This window comes from Acomys minous (assembly GCF_964271855.1).
Source record: "Acomys minous genome assembly, chromosome: 13".
NCBI classification, from domain to species: domain Eukaryota; kingdom Metazoa; phylum Chordata; class Mammalia; order Rodentia; family Muridae; genus Acomys; species Acomys minous.
In genome coordinates, this window is record NC_140495.1 from 110,682,851 (window position 1) to 110,698,972 (window position 16,122).

The 16,122-nt window shown below is 56.2% G+C and overlaps 1 protein-coding gene across 1 annotated transcript; it reads right to left on the reverse strand.

Moving 5' to 3' along the window:
- Positions 1 to 81: 81 nt before the first annotated feature.
- VARS1 (valyl-tRNA synthetase 1) lies at positions 82 to 12,959 on the reverse strand. The gene is made up of 30 exons (XM_084754711.1): positions 12,689 to 12,959; positions 12,106 to 12,520; positions 9,988 to 10,122; positions 9,760 to 9,898; positions 9,495 to 9,619; positions 9,296 to 9,380; positions 9,021 to 9,121; positions 8,750 to 8,877; positions 5,689 to 5,853; positions 5,445 to 5,526; positions 4,997 to 5,116; positions 4,805 to 4,913; positions 4,626 to 4,720; positions 4,363 to 4,453; positions 4,076 to 4,200; positions 3,891 to 3,994; positions 3,643 to 3,801; positions 3,472 to 3,562; positions 3,290 to 3,395; positions 3,133 to 3,203; positions 2,930 to 3,055; positions 2,603 to 2,707; positions 2,455 to 2,523; positions 2,296 to 2,374; positions 2,035 to 2,162; positions 1,580 to 1,735; positions 1,273 to 1,479; positions 1,028 to 1,139; positions 603 to 928; positions 82 to 217 (listed from the first exon to the last, which is right to left on the reverse strand). The coding sequence occupies exons 2-30, from the start codon at positions 12,490 to 12,492 to the stop codon at positions 149 to 151; spliced, it is 3,795 nt and encodes a 1,264-aa protein (XP_084610837.1). The 5' UTR covers positions 12,493 to 12,520; positions 12,689 to 12,959; the 3' UTR covers positions 82 to 148.
- Positions 12,960 to 16,122: the final 3,163 nt, after the last annotated feature.

The window sequence follows — 16,122 nt, forward strand, 5'->3', positions numbered from 1 at the left end:
TGCCCAGCAGGACCCGGGCCTCTAGGGACTCACAGGCCAGGCCCCGCACCCATGCTGCCCACACCACACAGACACGAGCAATTTTTGGCAAAATATTTTATTGCTGCCATCCTGTTGGACCACGGGGCTGAGGACGGGAGCTGCAGAGTCACAGCATCTTCTGGAATAAAGCGATGGCTTCATCCACCTTCCTAAGCTCAGCTTCTGTCTGCTGCAACTGCAGGTGCAAAAGGTGTGTGCGGTGAGGACCCGTGCCCGAGGAGACGGCATATACCCCACAGCAGAAGGCCAAGCTGCTGAGCCGGTAGGGCCACAGGGAGGTCAGAGTGTATGGTTGGCAGGCCCCCTCTGAAGCCCACCCTGCACTTCCATCAAGTCCCTCCACAGGCTGCCGGCCACACAGCACCCTCTTCCTCACGAGGTGACCGCTCAGGGCCTGAGAGGGAGCACCGGCCGTAGCAGGTCCCTGGGCCTGCTCGGAAGACCCTGGAGGTCAGCCCTGGAGCACAGGCACTACACTTCAGGTTCCTGACTGTCACAGGGGGTGGCTGAGACCCAGGGTGTGATCGTAGGCGATGCTGGGCTGCCCCCACACCACACACCTTTGCTTCATCCGCCTCCTGGACCTCAAGGGGCACCTTTGCTGAGTAGCCGGAGGCGGCACGGCGCTCCTTCAGCCGCTCAGCCTGGCGCTGTGTCTCACTTCGCTTGGCCTGCAGCTTGCCCAGCTCCCGGGCTGGGTCCACTAGACCCTGCAGCTGAAGGTGGATGGAGCAGCGGTCTGAAGCCACAGCCACAGCGCAGCCCTGTGGCACAGGAGCCCCCAGGGCCAGGACAGCCACCACACCCGCACTGGCCAGAGCCTGCACATAGCCTGACACTGCCGATGCCAAGGCACCTGTGGCCTCATCAGCTACTTCCACAAAACCTGCCGAGGAGGGAGAACAGTTAAGCCGGCTACAGCCAGACCCTGGGCTCCCGAAGGGGCTGAGGACAGTGGATAGGTGGGATGGGGCCTGAGGCTCACAGTCGGGCCTGGTCCGGGTCAGGTTGTAGTCGGCACGCAGGGAGCGCACAGCTCGGGTGATGCTCAGCGCCAGCTCAAAAGCAGCTTCAGCCTCAGAATCCTTCCAGGAGCACTGTGAGGCAGGGTGGGGGTTAGGGGAGCACTGTGAGGCAGGGTGGGGGTTAGGGGAGCACCATGAGGCAGGGTGGGGGTAAGGGGTGGGGGTTGGGTGGGCAGCAACATGCCCTCCGGGCCACACCTCATACCTCTGAGGGCTCCGGGTAGGGGGTGACACAGAGGCTAGCAGGAGCTTTTGGTGTCCGGCGGGGCAGCCTCTGGAACAGCTCCTCTGTGACAAAGGGCATGAAGGGTGAGAGCAGGCGCAGGCCGACATCCAGGCAGGTGTAGAGGGTCTGCCGAGCACACACTGCTGCCACCTGGTCCACTCCATTTAGCACGGGCTTTAGGCACTCCTAGAGACGGGGAGGCAGAAGGGGCAGCGTCAACCACTCCAATGGCCACAGGTGACCTCAGAGCCAGAGCTACAGTGCCTAAGCCCTGCCCAGCGCTCACCAAGTAGACATCACAGAGCTCATAGAGCCAAAAGCTGTACTGGGCGGTAGTGATGGCCGGGAAATCGTAGGCCCGGAAGCCTTCATTGCTGAGCCTCACGGCTTCGGTCAGCCGGCTGCGGATCCAGCGGTCCACCAGGCTCTCACGCCCTTCAGGCTTGTGGGGAGAAAAATGTCAGACAGCAGACCGCCACATGCACAGGCAGGGCAGCAGATCCCACGGGGAGCCTGCAGTCCTGACGGGCCGCATGTGGCGGAGGCTTGTCTAGTGTCTGAGGAAAAGCAGAGGCCCAGCCCCCAGGCGAGAGCCTCGGGCCTAGCAGTCATCAACCACCTATCTGTCCCAGACTACAAGGAGGATCCTCGGGCACAGCAGCTACACTGCGTGACACTGGAGGGTGGCGGTGGAGCCTGTGTGGGTGTGGGATCAACGGCTGCCACCTACCAGACCCTCACCTTGGAAGTTGGTGAGGGCACAAAGCCCTTCCCGAGGCCGCGCAGGGCAAACTTGGTGGCATTCCAGAGCTTGTTGCAGAAGTGACGATACCCCAGGATCCTGTTTACATCCAGGTTGATGTCCCGACCTGGGGGGGGGGGTATGACCAGTGTGACTGCACCCCATCTCCCACTGAGAGCCGTCCACGCCAAGCCCAAGGTGGGGCCGAGCACGGGTCTCAGGGAAGGAAGCGGGTCCCTGCGGGAGGGTGGGGGCCGTACCTTGGGATGTGTAGGCACAGAGTCCAAAGCGCAGGGCGTCGGTGCCACACTCAGGAATTCCTGATGGAAAGTCGGCCCTCTATGGAGGACAAAGGGGGAAGAGCGGTCAGCTCTGGCCACTTGCTGCAGCCGCACCCCGGGGTGCGCCCCGGCCCGTACCTGCCCTTCTTTGGCTTTCTCCACCTCGGAGGGATCCAGGTTGCTGTTCAGTAGTTGGTCATGGAGGCCCTAGGGAGGCGACGGGAGACATCAGGCTGGGCCAGCCACAGCTGCACAGCTGCTCCTAGCCGCCTGCTGTGCGCCCCACCTGCAGGGAGACTCCATGGATGACATCCAGGGGGTCGATGACATTGCCAAGAGACTTGCTCATCTTCCTGCCGTGAGCGTCACGCACGATCGCATGCAGGTAGACCTGGGGGCACACAGCGCGAGCAAGAGTGAGGCGAGGTATGGCCGTCCATCCTGATGCCCCCCTTCAGAGTCAGCCCAGCTGGAATCAAGGCTCCAAGAGGCCCTCCCAGCTCCAAGCCTTCATGTGACAGAGACGTGCCCCCCTCCCTCCGGGAAGAGGAGGCCCTGGGCCACACCCCCAGTGAGGAGACACAGGCTGGGGAGGCGTCTCAGCTGTCCTCACCTCTCTGAAGGGCAGCCTCCCTGTGAGTTTCAGGCCGAGCATGACCATGCGGGCCACCCAGAAGAAGAGGATGTCATGGCCCGTCTCCAGCAGGGACCCAGGGTAGAACACACTGAGGTCTTCTGACTGGGGAGAGATGAGGGTGTGAAGGCCAGCCAGGCATTCCCTGTCGAGGCTCCGCCCTCGTCTCTCCAGGAACACACCTGAGTGGGCCAACCGAAGATGGAGAAGGGGAAGAGGCCGGAAGAGAACCAGGTGTCTAATACATCTTCATCTGCAAGAAGCCAAGGTTAGAGGTTACAGGGGTGGGAGCACAGGATCAGAACGCCAAGTGTTGCCACCTCCGTGCCCACTCCCTGCCTTGCTGAAGGCTGATCTTGTCAAGGGACACTCCGAACTCCCGTGCTGCCTTCTCTCGGGCCTCTGCTTCGGTGCGTCCACTCACCCAGTAGCGGCCGTCAGGGTCCTAGCAGAGAGGGCTATCAGGGAGGCTTCCTTTACTTTGCCCAGAGCCCCGCTAACCCACAGCCTGCCAGCCTCACCTCGCCAGGGGGCACAGCTGGGTCATGGACGGTGATAAAGTAGGCAGGGATTCGGTGGCCCCACCACAGCTGCCGAGAGATGCACCAGTCTCTACAAACAGCAAGGGGTCAGTCAGGGTTCTCTGTGTGCCCCTCAGCTGGCCATCCCCCCCACCCAGGGGCCACACACACCGGATGTTGTCCATCCAAGAATGCCAAGTCCGTTGATGGGCCTCAGGCAGGATACGGAGGTCCCCCCGGGTCACTGCGGCACTGGCAGCCTGAGCCATCTCCCCACAGCGCACATACCACTGCGGCCTTAGCAGGGGCTCCACCACATCCTTGGAGCGGCTGGAGGAGGATGGGGGGCATGGGCAGGAGGCCAGGTGCTGAGGCCCAGAGAAGCCCCCACCCTTTGTGTGCACCCGGCCCAGGCTCACTTGCACAGCGGCACCACCATGGGGTTGTCCTTGACGCCACGGAACAGTCCCTGCTCCTTCAGCGCCGCCAGCACTGCCTTCCTGGCCTGGAACCTGGGCAGGCCCTGGAGGGGAAAGGCCTCATCACAGCCGTGTCCACAGAGCTCTCACCTCCCAGCCAGGCGCCCACAGCGCAGACATCTCACCAGGAAAGGTGCGGGCACACTGACGAGGGCTCCCTTTGAGTCCATGATGCTAATGGCCTCCAGGCCGTGCCGCTGGCCCACTTCGTAGTCGTTCTGGTCGTGGGCAGGGGTGATCTTCACCGCGCCTGCGGCACACAGGGGGCGCCGGTCCCGTGGGCTGCTGGGGTTCCCCCTCCCTTGTGCTGAAGGGGCCGCCTGCTAACAGTTCCCTGCGTCCACCCCCGTCCTGTACTGGACTGAGGTAATCTCTCAGTCTCTTCTCCCAGCAGGACAAGGCCCCCGCTCACCTGTGCCAAACTCCATGTCCACAAAGTCATCGAAGACAATGGGAAGGCTCCGCGACACAAACGGGTGAGTGACATACTTTCCCTTTAGGTGCTGGCATGGAGGACATCAGACGTGACACGAGGCTGTGCATGGGACCCTCACCCAGGCACAGCCTCCCACCCCGAGCCAGCACCCATCCCAGCTCCAATGTCAGGGCCAGGAAAGGCTCCCAGGTGATGGTCACACCTCAGGGCCTGTCCCACATGCCCCTCCCCTGCGCCACCTGGTATCTGGGATCCTTGGGGTGCACAGCTACAGCGACGTCTCCCAGCATTGTCTCAATCCGAGTTGTTGCCACCACCACCTCCTCGTCGCTGTCTGGGTTGACAGAGGTTCTGTATGACTCCCCCCTGCGGGTGCCGGCCTCCCCACCCAGCCCATCCTGGTCTCCTCAGCTCCCACCTGAGCCTTGGACCTTGTAGGCAAAGGACACGAGGACTCCAAACTCCACCTTCTCCTTGTAGCCAGGCACAGAGAGCAGCGTGCGGCCTGTCAGCTCCTTCTTATCCACCTGCAAGGTGGGGATTAGAGCCGTGGGCCCCGGCCCAGGCTGGGGCAGACCAGAGAGAGGGCGGGCTGTGGGCAGAGAAGTACCTCAATGTCGGAAATGGCAGAGTTGAGGGTGCAGGACCAGTTGACCAGGCGGGTGCTGCGGTAGATGACACCCTCCTCATGGAGCCTAACAAAGGCCTCTGTCACAGCTGTTGACAATTTCTAGGGTGAGGGAAACGGAAGTCAGAGAACTGGTGCCGGGAGGTCACGGCAGATACCCGAGGCAGTGGGGCCCGCTAGGCCTATCCTAGAGCCCTACACCCAGCACAGACCCCTTTGGGAGCGCCCCTTTTCTGAGAGAGGCTGGTGGTGCTGGGCTGGCATGAGCTCCCTGCTGGGGTCTGGGCCTCACCTAGCCTAGTGCTCCTGCGCCCACGGCGGGGAACCAAGCCGGGACATGGGCTGGAGCTGATGCTTACAGCCTAGGCCTTGGCAGAGGGTAGCCCACCCACCGAGCAGCCCTGCCCTGCCCGAGGCTCCGCCTGCATACAGGGTCCATGGTGAAGCAGGCTCGATCCCAGTCCAAGGAGCTGCCAAGTTTCTTCAGCTGGTGGTAAATCCTGTCGCCCTTCCTAGAGGTGGGCAGAGTCCAGGATAAGCCTCCGCCACGGTGGCTGCTGGGCCTGCGGGGGTCACTCACCCCTCAAACGGAGCCTGGCCTTCAGCCCACCCGAGGACGGTCTGAGGCGGCAGCCAGGGCCGCCACGCCCGCCGTGCGCACGCTGCGTACTCACTCCTCCTTCCACTTCCAGACCTCCTGAAGAAAGGCCTCCCGGCCCAGCTGGTGCCGGCTCATGCCCCGCTCTCTCCAGAGCTTCTTTTCCACCACCACCTGGGTGGCAATGCCCGCATGGTCACAGCCTGGGTTCCACAGGGTGGTCTCCCCGCGCATACGGTGCCTGTGGGAGGGAGGCATGAGGGCCAGACGGTGAGCCAGGCTAGTGGAGGCCCAGGCCAGAGGGGCCCACGGTGCCTAAGAAACAGGGCGATCCGAAAGCCTCTCGTCCTAGAGCCAGGCAGGGAGAGAGGAGTTGGAGGACCGGCAGGACAGCCAGTCAGCTGAGTCCCCACAGACCCAGGCAGGCTGCTCAGGGTCTTGCTCCTAAGCCCATGTTCTTAAGAATCCAGCGACAGCACAGGGAGGAGGGGCGTGCCCTTCAGCGGTGTTAGTGGCGCACGCCGTCACTGGTTCACAATAGCAGCAGCAGGAGGGAGGCAGCACACAGGTGCTGGGGAGGGCAAAGGACGCCACACCCTGGCATGGCAGTGTTATGAGCCAGGAATGGCGGCCATGTCTTTAATCCCAGCACTCTTGAGGCAGAAGCAAGTGGATCTCTATGAATTCTAGGCCAGCCTGGTCTACATCGTAAGTTCCAGACCATGGGAGCTATAAAGTGAGACCCTGTCTAAAAAAAAAAAAAAAAACAACTGCTGACCATGGTAGCATCTTCTGACTTAAAACCACAAAAGCCAAACAAAGCAACAACAAAACTGTGAGAAAAAGAATAGAAAATAACAGTCTTGAAAGTAAAAAAGGTAAAAGCAACACTGCTGTGGTCAAGGCTTGGTAGCACACACCTATAATCTTACCTCTGAGTATGCTCAAGAGAGAGTGGAAGAGCTTAAGGCTAGCGTGGGCTGCACAGCAGCTCCAGGCCACACCGAGGACCCTGTCTCAATGTTCCCACCCACAGAAAAGGCTGGAGACACAACAAAGACTGAAAAGCTGAGTTAAAAAGTGATTTAGGAAAGGACACGAAGAGCTTCTATAAAACGGTGTGGGTGTACACATTCTACCATACTGAAGGGCTGGAGAGCTGGCTCAGTGGTTGAGAGCACTGACTGCTCTTCCAGAGGACCCGGGCTCAAATCCAAGCAACCACATGGCAGCTCACACCTGCCTGTAACAACCTTACACAGACATACATGCAGACAAAACACCAATCACCAACACACATAAAAAAATAAGATAAAAGTATACTGAGTTCGGTGCACATAAGCAGGTGTGCGCACACATGGAGGCCAGAGGCTAACTCAGGTGTCAGGCCCCTTGCCCACCAGTGTATCAAGCTTAGGTGGCACAAGCTTCGCACAGCGCTTTTGAGACAACAGACGTGCACTAGGCGGCCAGCGTTACCCGGGTCCTCATGTTTCTGCTGCAGGTCTTTACCCACGGAGCCAGCTCCCCGTGACCAGACCAGGATAAGATACAATAAAATGAATATTATATTCATGTTTGCTTATCACACTACATTCAGATTTTCTTTTCTTTTTTTGGTGTTTTTTCGAGACAGGGTTTCTCTCTGTGGCCCAGGCTGGCCTCGAACTCACAGAGACCCGCCTTCCTCTGCCTCCTGAGTGTTGGGATTAAAGGCGTGCGCCACTACCACCCACCTACGTTCAGATTTTCTGTGGAAAGGGATCGCAGCAAGTTCATGTTCTTACAGACAGCAAGAAGTCATCCTTGCATATGCCTCAGAAAACATTAACAAACTTTATGAACTTTAAAGTGCTTTGAGGAGCCAGGTAGCAGGGGCACACGCCTTTAATCCCAGCACTTGGGAGGCAGAGGCAGGAGGACTGCTGTGAGTTCTAGGCCAGCCTGGTCTACAGAGTGAGTCCAGGACAGACAAGGCTACACAGAGAAACCCAGTCTGGAAAAGAAAAAAAAAAAAAGGCCAACAATTTTTACTTGGAGTGTTCTGCTGACAGGACCGTGACCCATGCGCATGCCTGCAGAGGAAACGGGGCTAAGGACAGTTGATGAGTCACCACATGGGTTCTAGGAACCAGTCGCAGGGACCCTACAAGAGTGGCCACTGCTCTGAACCCTGAGCCATCTCTCCATTGATTAACGACTTCTGATGACTATTAGAAAAGAAAGAGGGTTGGGGGGGTGGTTATCAAGAGCACTGGCACCCCTCCAGACGACCAACCCCGTCAGGTGGCTCACAACCACTGTAACTGTAGCTCCAGGGCAATCAACGGCCATGGCCCCGCCGGCACCTGCACACACACAAACTTAAATAACAACCACCTCCCCGCCTAGCACCTGGGAAGCCAGATCTCTGTGAGTTCAAGGCCAGCCTGGTCTACAGAACGATTTCCAAGAAGCAGAGCTAGACCTCATAGTAAGACCCTGTCCTGAAAACACCACCAACACCAAAACTTCCATTGCCCGGTAGTGTGTCCTAGAAAGAGCAGTAACTCTACAGCTCTGCGGGCACAAGCAGCCAGCCAGGGAAGACTGGAAAGAGTCTGTGAACAAGCAACGCCTCGACCGTGGGAAGGAGGCGTCTGGCTGGAAATGCCAACAAGAGTCTACTTAAGCTTTTTTTTTTTTTTTTCCGAGACAGGGTCTCTCTGTGTAGCCTTGGCTGTCCTGGACTCGCTCTGTAGACCAGGCTGGCCTCGAACTCACAGCGATCCACCTGCCTCTGCCTCCCGAGTGCTGGGATTAAAGGCGTGCGCCACCATGCCCGGCTCCGCTTAAGCTTTTAAACGCAAAGCAACATGGCTGCAGACCTAGGTGCAGCCGTGAGGTAGGCTCTGAGCTTAGCACATTCAAGGCACGGGCCACAGCACTGCAGCAACAGGGGTAACAGGAAGGTTCTCCTCAGAAGACGACGGTTAGGAGGAACAAAGAGGGTCACCTGACTAGGAAGGACTGCTGGGCGCTCAGGGGGAGCAAGCAGGAAGGACTCCACTCTGAGGGCCCAGCATGGTGAGCCTAGTCATCAGAGAGAAGGGAGCGGAGCGAGGTAGAGGGCACCAGAGGTGCAGACAGGAGCTCACCATCGAGTCAGGGAGTCCTGGATGGCGTTGGTGAGCGCGTGGCCCAGGTGCAGGGAGCCTGTCACGTTGGGGGGTGGGATGCACATCATGAAGACGCCTCGGGGATTTGGTGCTGACACGCTAGGACGCTGGTGGCGGAGGAGGAGGGGCATCTGTAAAGCCTTACGGCACCTCACATGGCCCCTTCCAATGCCCCAAAGTCCTGCCCTTCTCCACCTCAGCCCCCTCCCACCCCGTCACCCCGCCTCTGGGCCTGGCAGCAGTCACTCACCCCATACTCTGGCTTGAAGAAGCCCTGCCGCTCCCACCATGGGTACCAGGCAGCCTCCACATACCGAGGGCTGTAGGAGTCGGGCATGGCGCCACTCACATCTGGGAGGAAGAAGAGGCTCAGGTTAGGGTTCTTAGAAGGGATAGACCGCCTGCCCTTCCCGCCACAGGACAGGCCAAGCTCCTTCTGCAAAATCTCAGCAGGCAGGGCAGAGGCCCGACACAGCCAGGACCGCAGGGAGGGCAGCCAGCGGGGGGTCCTTCCCCAGCCAGCACCTTTCTTCTCCCCGGGTGGGGTAGGGACGTCATAGGTAATAACCCCAGGGTCTCGTCTCTCCTTCTTCTCTGGTTTTGGTTTCTTCTGTTTGGAAGAAAAGAGACACAGACCCAAACATCAGCCACCTCAACGAAGCTCCCAGCCCGCCCTGGCCACCCTGCCCCGCCCCCCCCCACTGCTCCGCCCCCGGCTGCCCACCTCCCCGGGTGGGGGCTGCTGCTGCTGGATCTTCTGCTTCTGCTGGAATTTCTCCAGCTTCTCCCGTTTCTTTGCTTCTTTCTTGAGCTGAGCAGCTGTCTTTTGTGGTGCAGCGACCTCAGGGCCTGGAGAGAGGCAAGAAATCCAGACTCAAGGCTGCTGGGGACCCTCTGTGAACAGCGCTAAATCTGTCCAGGGCCTCATCACCTCCCACAGGCTCACCACCCGAGCGGCCCTGGTCCCCTGCCACTTCCCGTCCTCTCACCGGGTTGCTGAGTGACAGTCCTGGCCCCCGGGAACAGGACCACTTCTCCCAGCACAGCCCGGAATTCCGGTTGCCGGACACAAGTGTTAAACCAGCGAGTCACATTGCCCCAGATCCGGCGGACAGGAGGGTCCAGGACCTGAGAGAAACCAAACCAAGTATCTTAGTCGCCCCAGGTGAAGCCTAGGGGTGCGCGCCTGTCCTCCCCCAGCCCAGTGAGCGACTCACGTATCGGAAGGGCAGCAGCAAGGCCGTCACAGCAGCCAAGTCGGCCAGGGTGGGGGCGTCCCCAGCCAGGTAGGTGTGCAGCCGGAGCCACTCCTCCAAGGGGCTCAAGGCCTTGCCTAGGGCACCGATGGCAGCCTAACAGGAAAGGACGGGACACGAGAAGGCTCACACTTTTCTGCTCGGGGCTCTCGGCCTTCCTGAAGCTGCAGCCCTTTAATGCAGGGCCTCACATTGTAGTGACCTCAACCATACCATTATTTTCGCTGCTACGTAATAGCTTAACTTTGCTACTGTAATGAACTGTACATCTTGTGTTTCCCAAGGTTTTCCTAGGCCACCCTGTGAAAGGGTCATTCTTCCCACCAAAGGCGTGGAGACGCACGGGTTGAGAGCCCCTGCTCTACCCTGACTCGCGCCATTTGGTCTCCACACTCCCACAATCCCCAGCTCTCGGGTTACTCCCTTCCTCATTCAAAGGGTCACTATAAAAACACTTGTGCCAGCCGAGCACTGTGCGCCTTTAATCCCGGGTCTCAGAAGGCAAAGGCAGGGGGTGAGTTTACAGCCAGCTGAGTCTGAGCCGGGCGTGGTGGCACACATTTTTGATCCCAGCACTCACTCAGGAGGCAGAGGCAGGTGGATTGCTGTGAATTTGAGGCCAGTCTGGTCTACACAGCAAGTCCAGGATAGTCAAGGCTGTACAGTCAAAAAAACAAAACAAAACAAAAAGACCCTGTCTCTCAAAGCAACAACAAAGCTATGCCTGACTGGGGATGTGCAGTTCAGTGGGAGAGTGTTTAGCGTGCGGGAACCCCGAAACATATGCATTCTAAGACTGGGTCAGAGGTTAAGAGCACTGGCTGCTCTTACAGAGGCCCAGAGGCCCAGAGGCACCCACACAGTGACACACAACTATAAATCCAGTAACTTCTGGATACACACACACACACACACACACACACACACAGAGCCTCCTTGGGCACTAGGCACACATGGAGGCAAAACACTCATACACATTAAAATTAAAGTCAAATATGGGACATACCAGGCCCTGAAGTTAAGGGACTATATGAAACAACGCTGCCAGGCCTGGGCATCAACAAACACAACCTACTGAGAAGACAATGAACAAGGGCACATGACCCTGCAGGGAAGAGGGTCTGTACTAACGCATCAGCCCACCAGGATGTGAGGAAGCGGGGCCTACGCTACTCACTCGCTCACTCACTCGCTCGCTCGCTCGCTCGCTGACAACAGTAAGCCTCCGCCACGCACTCCCTACAGGGTTGGGGTGGAGCGTCCTGTTAAGTAAGGCACACAAACTCTACAGAAACAATCCGGCGCCTTATGTCCTCTCCCTCCCCCTTTCCTTTATCTCCCCTCAACCACTTCTACCATCGTCGTCCCAGTCTTTCTACATCACAACACTGCTCCCATCGGACGCTCACTCCGTGTGCAGTGCTGGCTGGCGTCTTGTTAGCCTCACACAACAACCTAGTGTCATTTGGGGAGACGGGCACCTCAAGTGAGAAAACAGGCCTGTAGGCAAGTCTGTGAGGGCAGGAGGGCCAGAGCCTTGCAGGTGACACCACCCCTGGCAAAGTGGCCCTGGATGGCCTAAGGCTGAACAAGCTGTGGAGAGGAAGCCAGTATCCAGCTCCTGGGCTGCCTTCCTTTACTGACCGGGCAGAACCTGCGAGCTGTAAGCTGAAATCAATAATTTCCTTCCCAAGTTGCTTTTGGTCACGTTGTTTTACTATGGCAACAAAACCCAAAGGCCCTCAGGACCTTCAGCGTTTCCAAGTCACTGAGCCAGAGCCCCAGAGTGAGACCTTGCTTAAACACACACACACACACTCCAAAAACAAAAGTGAAAACACCGAAAAAGCCCGCACCTGTCCACCCGCCTGTCAGGAGGAAGGGATTCTCGCATCACCTTGCATTCTCGGACATATTAGGCTAAGGCTCTAGACTTCAAAGTCTTCCCAAAGTTACTACCCAGGGTGTCAAACAGGGACTCGGACTTCTGACAACCTACTTCCTGCCTTGGGATCCTTCCCAATCCAGGTTTGCTGGCTTACTCACACTCGTCCCTCCATCCAGCCCCTTCCTTCTCACCTGGGGATCCTGCCCAGGACTCCGAAGTCCCAGGGCGGGCAGCGTCGCCCCGCAGGCAGCTGGTACGAGCTCCGTATCCGCATAGCTGACCCACTGTTGGACGAGGACAGCTGCCCTGCTGCCCCCGGGTCCCCCCAGGCCCGCTGGCCACAGCAGCTGGGCTACAGCCGGGGCGCCCCACACCCACAGGCCGCCAGGCCCCTGCTCCAGGGCGGGCAGGCGAGGTGGCGGGAAAGGAGTCCGGCTGCTCGGGGGAGGCTGCAGGCAGATGCGGGGATGGGGGCCTCCCCACCCGGGACCGTCGCCGGCCTCCCCGTAGCGGGCAGCGATGAGGGCTCGGAGGCTGGGGAAGGCGTCGGGGTGAGGAGAGACGTAGAGGATGGACATGGCTGGGGTCCGGACGCGGTGGAGTGACCTGAGGGGACACGGGGCAGGTGGCGGCGGGGACGTAACCAGGTGCTGCAAGGCAGGCAGGCGGCCGGTAGCGGCGAGCAGGCCCTGGAGGAGGGGAAGGAGGAGGCGGGACCCCGCTCGCCCGCCCGCCCCGGGTCCAGAGAGCCGAGTTCGCGCCGCGTGTACGTACCGAAGGTGGCGATCACACCGGGCCGGGTCTTCTCCTCAGCCGGCCACGGCCGCAGCCCCACAGGGCCGCCAAGGAGGAGGTGGCGGGCGGCGGAGGCAGCTGTCCCGCGGCCGGGCGAGCGGCACCCACGTGTCCGCCTTTGTGACAGCGCGCGTTTCCGGGCCCGGGTCCTCGCCGGGGCGGCCCGGCCCCGCCCGTGCGTGCGCGGTCCCGTGGATCGGGCCTCCGTGCGCGGAACACCGCGGCGGGACAGACCCGGGAAGGGAACGCACCCACGGACACGAACCCGGAGCTGGGTCAGGCGGCGCCGCGGGCAGCCCTGGGGTCCTCGGGTCAGGCGCCGCCGCGGGAAGCCTCGCGGTCCTCGGGTCAGGCGGCGCCGCGGGCAGCCCCGGGGTCCTCGGGTCGGGGCGCGCGCCTCCTGCAGGGCAGCTGCAGGATCTGGGAGCGCTTCTAGCTGGGACTGGCTGCAGGGAATAAAGTTTGAGGGGGGCCGGGGGCCAGGGGGCGGAGGGGGGGGGGACACCTGTAGGCAGGTCTCTGTGAGTTCGAGGCCAGGGCAGCCAGGGCTATTAAAACAAAAAAACAAAAAACCTCTGTCTCCAAGAGCCAAAAAGAAAAAAGTTAATTCCAAAGAGCCAACCAGACTCCGTGACAGGCTTCGGTTTGTGCTTTGCCTGACCGAGGGCTGCGGTCTCATCCGGTTCTGCATCAGCTGTGCAGGACTCCGCTTCTCTCGTGCACAGAGGGAGAGACCGCCCCAGACAGCCCTTTTTGTTTTTCTTTCATTTTCCCGGGCGCATCATCTTTTGTGTTTGACTGTGGGTGTGTCCTTTTTGTTCTGGTCGGTCTGTTGTGTAAATTCCTGCTCTAACCTTCCTCCCTGACACGGGTCAGCCGCACTCCACCGCACTGAGGTGGCCGTACGCCAGGGCTATGGACCTGCATGTTGGCTCAGTTTATTAACAATTAAACTTTATTATACAACCCAACTAGCATATACAAGAAGGAAAAAAAAGGTTAAAGGGACAGAAGATTAAAACCTCCTGGAATCCGTTTGGCAGGACGGGTCCTTAGGTGTCTCAGTCCCACGAGCTGGTCCGGTCCTTTCCTCTCTCTCCGCGCCTTCTTCTTCTTCCTCTCTACCTCTTGTTTTTCTCTCTCCCCCACCTTCCCAGTCATATGCAAAGGGCGGTCCCTTCTCCCTTCGAGGGTCAATTAGGAAAACAATAGCCACGGTGGGGTTCCTAGGTAGGCTTCCTGAATTCCAAGCCCAGGAAGGCTCCAAACAGTCTCTCACAAGGTATTCATGGTGTGCCCCAAGGATAAAGCCCGTCAAGACTGCTTCCACCTGAGACAAAGCTTAATCTTTCCTATACCTCACCATTCTCTCTAAAAAATTAAGAACTATATACACATATATACATATATACATATACACATACTCATCAGGAATTAAGAACATAACAAAGTCCTTTTATACTTGTTAACCTAAGGGAAAGTATACCACTATCCTATCAAAGAGAGTCCTTTTCTTTCATGAGAAATTGTAATTATTAATCTACTAAAGCTTCTAGTAATACTGTGGCTATCTAGTCTTCAATCCCATCAGAGACCCAAGAAGGAAAATCTATCTAATAAAGGAAGTGCTGGCAGGCAACTTCCAAGTTGCAGAGTACAGAGAGAGCAGACTGCCTGGATAGTCACCGAATTCTCTCCTTCATTGGGGCAATCAGTCTTCAGCCTTTCGGCCCAAAACATCCAACGAACTGCTTTTTGAAGCAGGAAATCCGACGGTCTGGTCCATCTATTCTCTTTAAAGCTGGACAGTCATCTTTCCAGCATCATTGTTGATCGTTGCAGACAGTCAGCCTGTCATCAGCCTTAGAGATAAGAGCAGTAGCAGAGCAGTTTTTCCGTCTAGTGACCATTCTGTCACCAGCGTCTCTTGAAGCCCCCATCTTCAATGATGTAAATGGAGAGGCGGCCAGGAGCGGATGTCTCTCTCTGTCAGGAAAGCCCTCATCATTAAATGTCATATTCTGTGGATCTCTGAAGAGTTTGAAGAGCAAATCTATCTATTCTTATAGTTATCAATCTATTCCTTTGAAGACATAGACAAGCTATTAAACAAACCTGTTCTATAACAAAGTGAGTATCTAATAGGATTTCTACGTAACTAAATACTAACTTTTATCCCCGATGATTCCAAACAGTTTTTTATAAGACATTAGTGGTACAAATAATACATCAAATAAACATTGAACAAAAAGAATGTAAATTTCTAACATACAATATACAATATTTTGTCAACATATAACATACAATACATAAGGCAAAAATGAATGGAATATACAATTTAAGTTCATATCAATGTGAAGCAAAAGTTGAAGTCTTAAATTTCCGTCAATCAAAAGTCTTAAATTTCCATCAATCTACAATACCAATGTAGAATTTTTTAAGTTAGTAGATTCAATAATCTACCTTTTATTCTACAATCCTGTATCCTCCCTTCCTTTTTTTGGGATCGATCCTTTTGGCTAGCCGATTTATTGTTAATATGTATGTAATTTCTGGAAGAAGTAGTAGTGCCAGAGGCAGAAGTTTGATCTTCATAATGTCCTGTTTTTTGTTCTGAAAGTAAGTAGACTTTATAAATCATTAGTACAGGTATGTTAGTACATATATAATTTTTAAGGGAACATCATTTGAGGCATTTTGTTTGAGGTGTCAGAGGCATGTTTTTGGGGTTAAATCACCCATGTTGTCTGTTGTCTTTAGCATTGTCCTGCTTTTTGTAAATACAGGGCTCTACCTGTATATACACCAATAGGACAGAAGAGGGCATTAGTTTTTTTAAGCTGTAAGGAACAATGTCAAGCTGTTAAGAACCAGGTAGCTCTTAAGATTTACTTGTTATATGGTCAGATCTAATTTTTATAAGTTTAGTTGGTAGCCATATATTTTTACTCCCTGTGGAAACATACGTATACCCACGACCCCATTTTAAAACTACTGTAGGTTTTTATTTTATATTTTTTAAGTCCTTGAAGAATATTGGTTGTCCCAATTTCTTAGTTTTTTTTATTATCCAATGTCTCTTCGCAGCTGACGTCCCTTCATCATTTACATTAAGAAAATTTAGAGTCAACAAAGCATTATTTAATCGATCCCTGGGTGTCTTTACCCTTTCCTTTTGTTTAATAAGCATTTTTTTTAAGGTACGATTAGCTCTTTTCACAACTGCTTGTCCTGTGGGATTGTGAGGTATACCAGTAACATGTTTTATATTATAATACATAAAAAGTTTTTCATCTTAAGGGACACATATGCAGGAGTATTGTCAGTCTTAATTTGTGCAGGTATTTCCATAAATGTCATTATTTTTAGTAAATGAGTAATCACACAGTCAGCCTTTTCAGAACTTAAGGCAG

What these genes read in the sequence shown, in the direction of transcription:
- VARS1 (XM_084754711.1), bottom strand. Translation starts at nt 12,492, where the DNA reads ATGTCCATCCTCTACGTCTCTCCTCACCCCGACGCCTTCCCCAGCCTC. An exon ending in CCCACCCGGGGAGAAGAAAG is followed by an intron (nt 9,122 to 9,295) that starts GTGCTGGCTGGG and finishes TCTTCCTCCCAG; the next exon opens with ATGTGAGTGGCGCCATGCCC. An exon ending in CAGCTGTGCCCCCTGGCGAG is followed by an intron (nt 3,396 to 3,471) that starts GTGAGGCTGGCA and finishes CCTCTCTGCTAG; the next exon opens with GACCCTGACGGCCGCTACTG.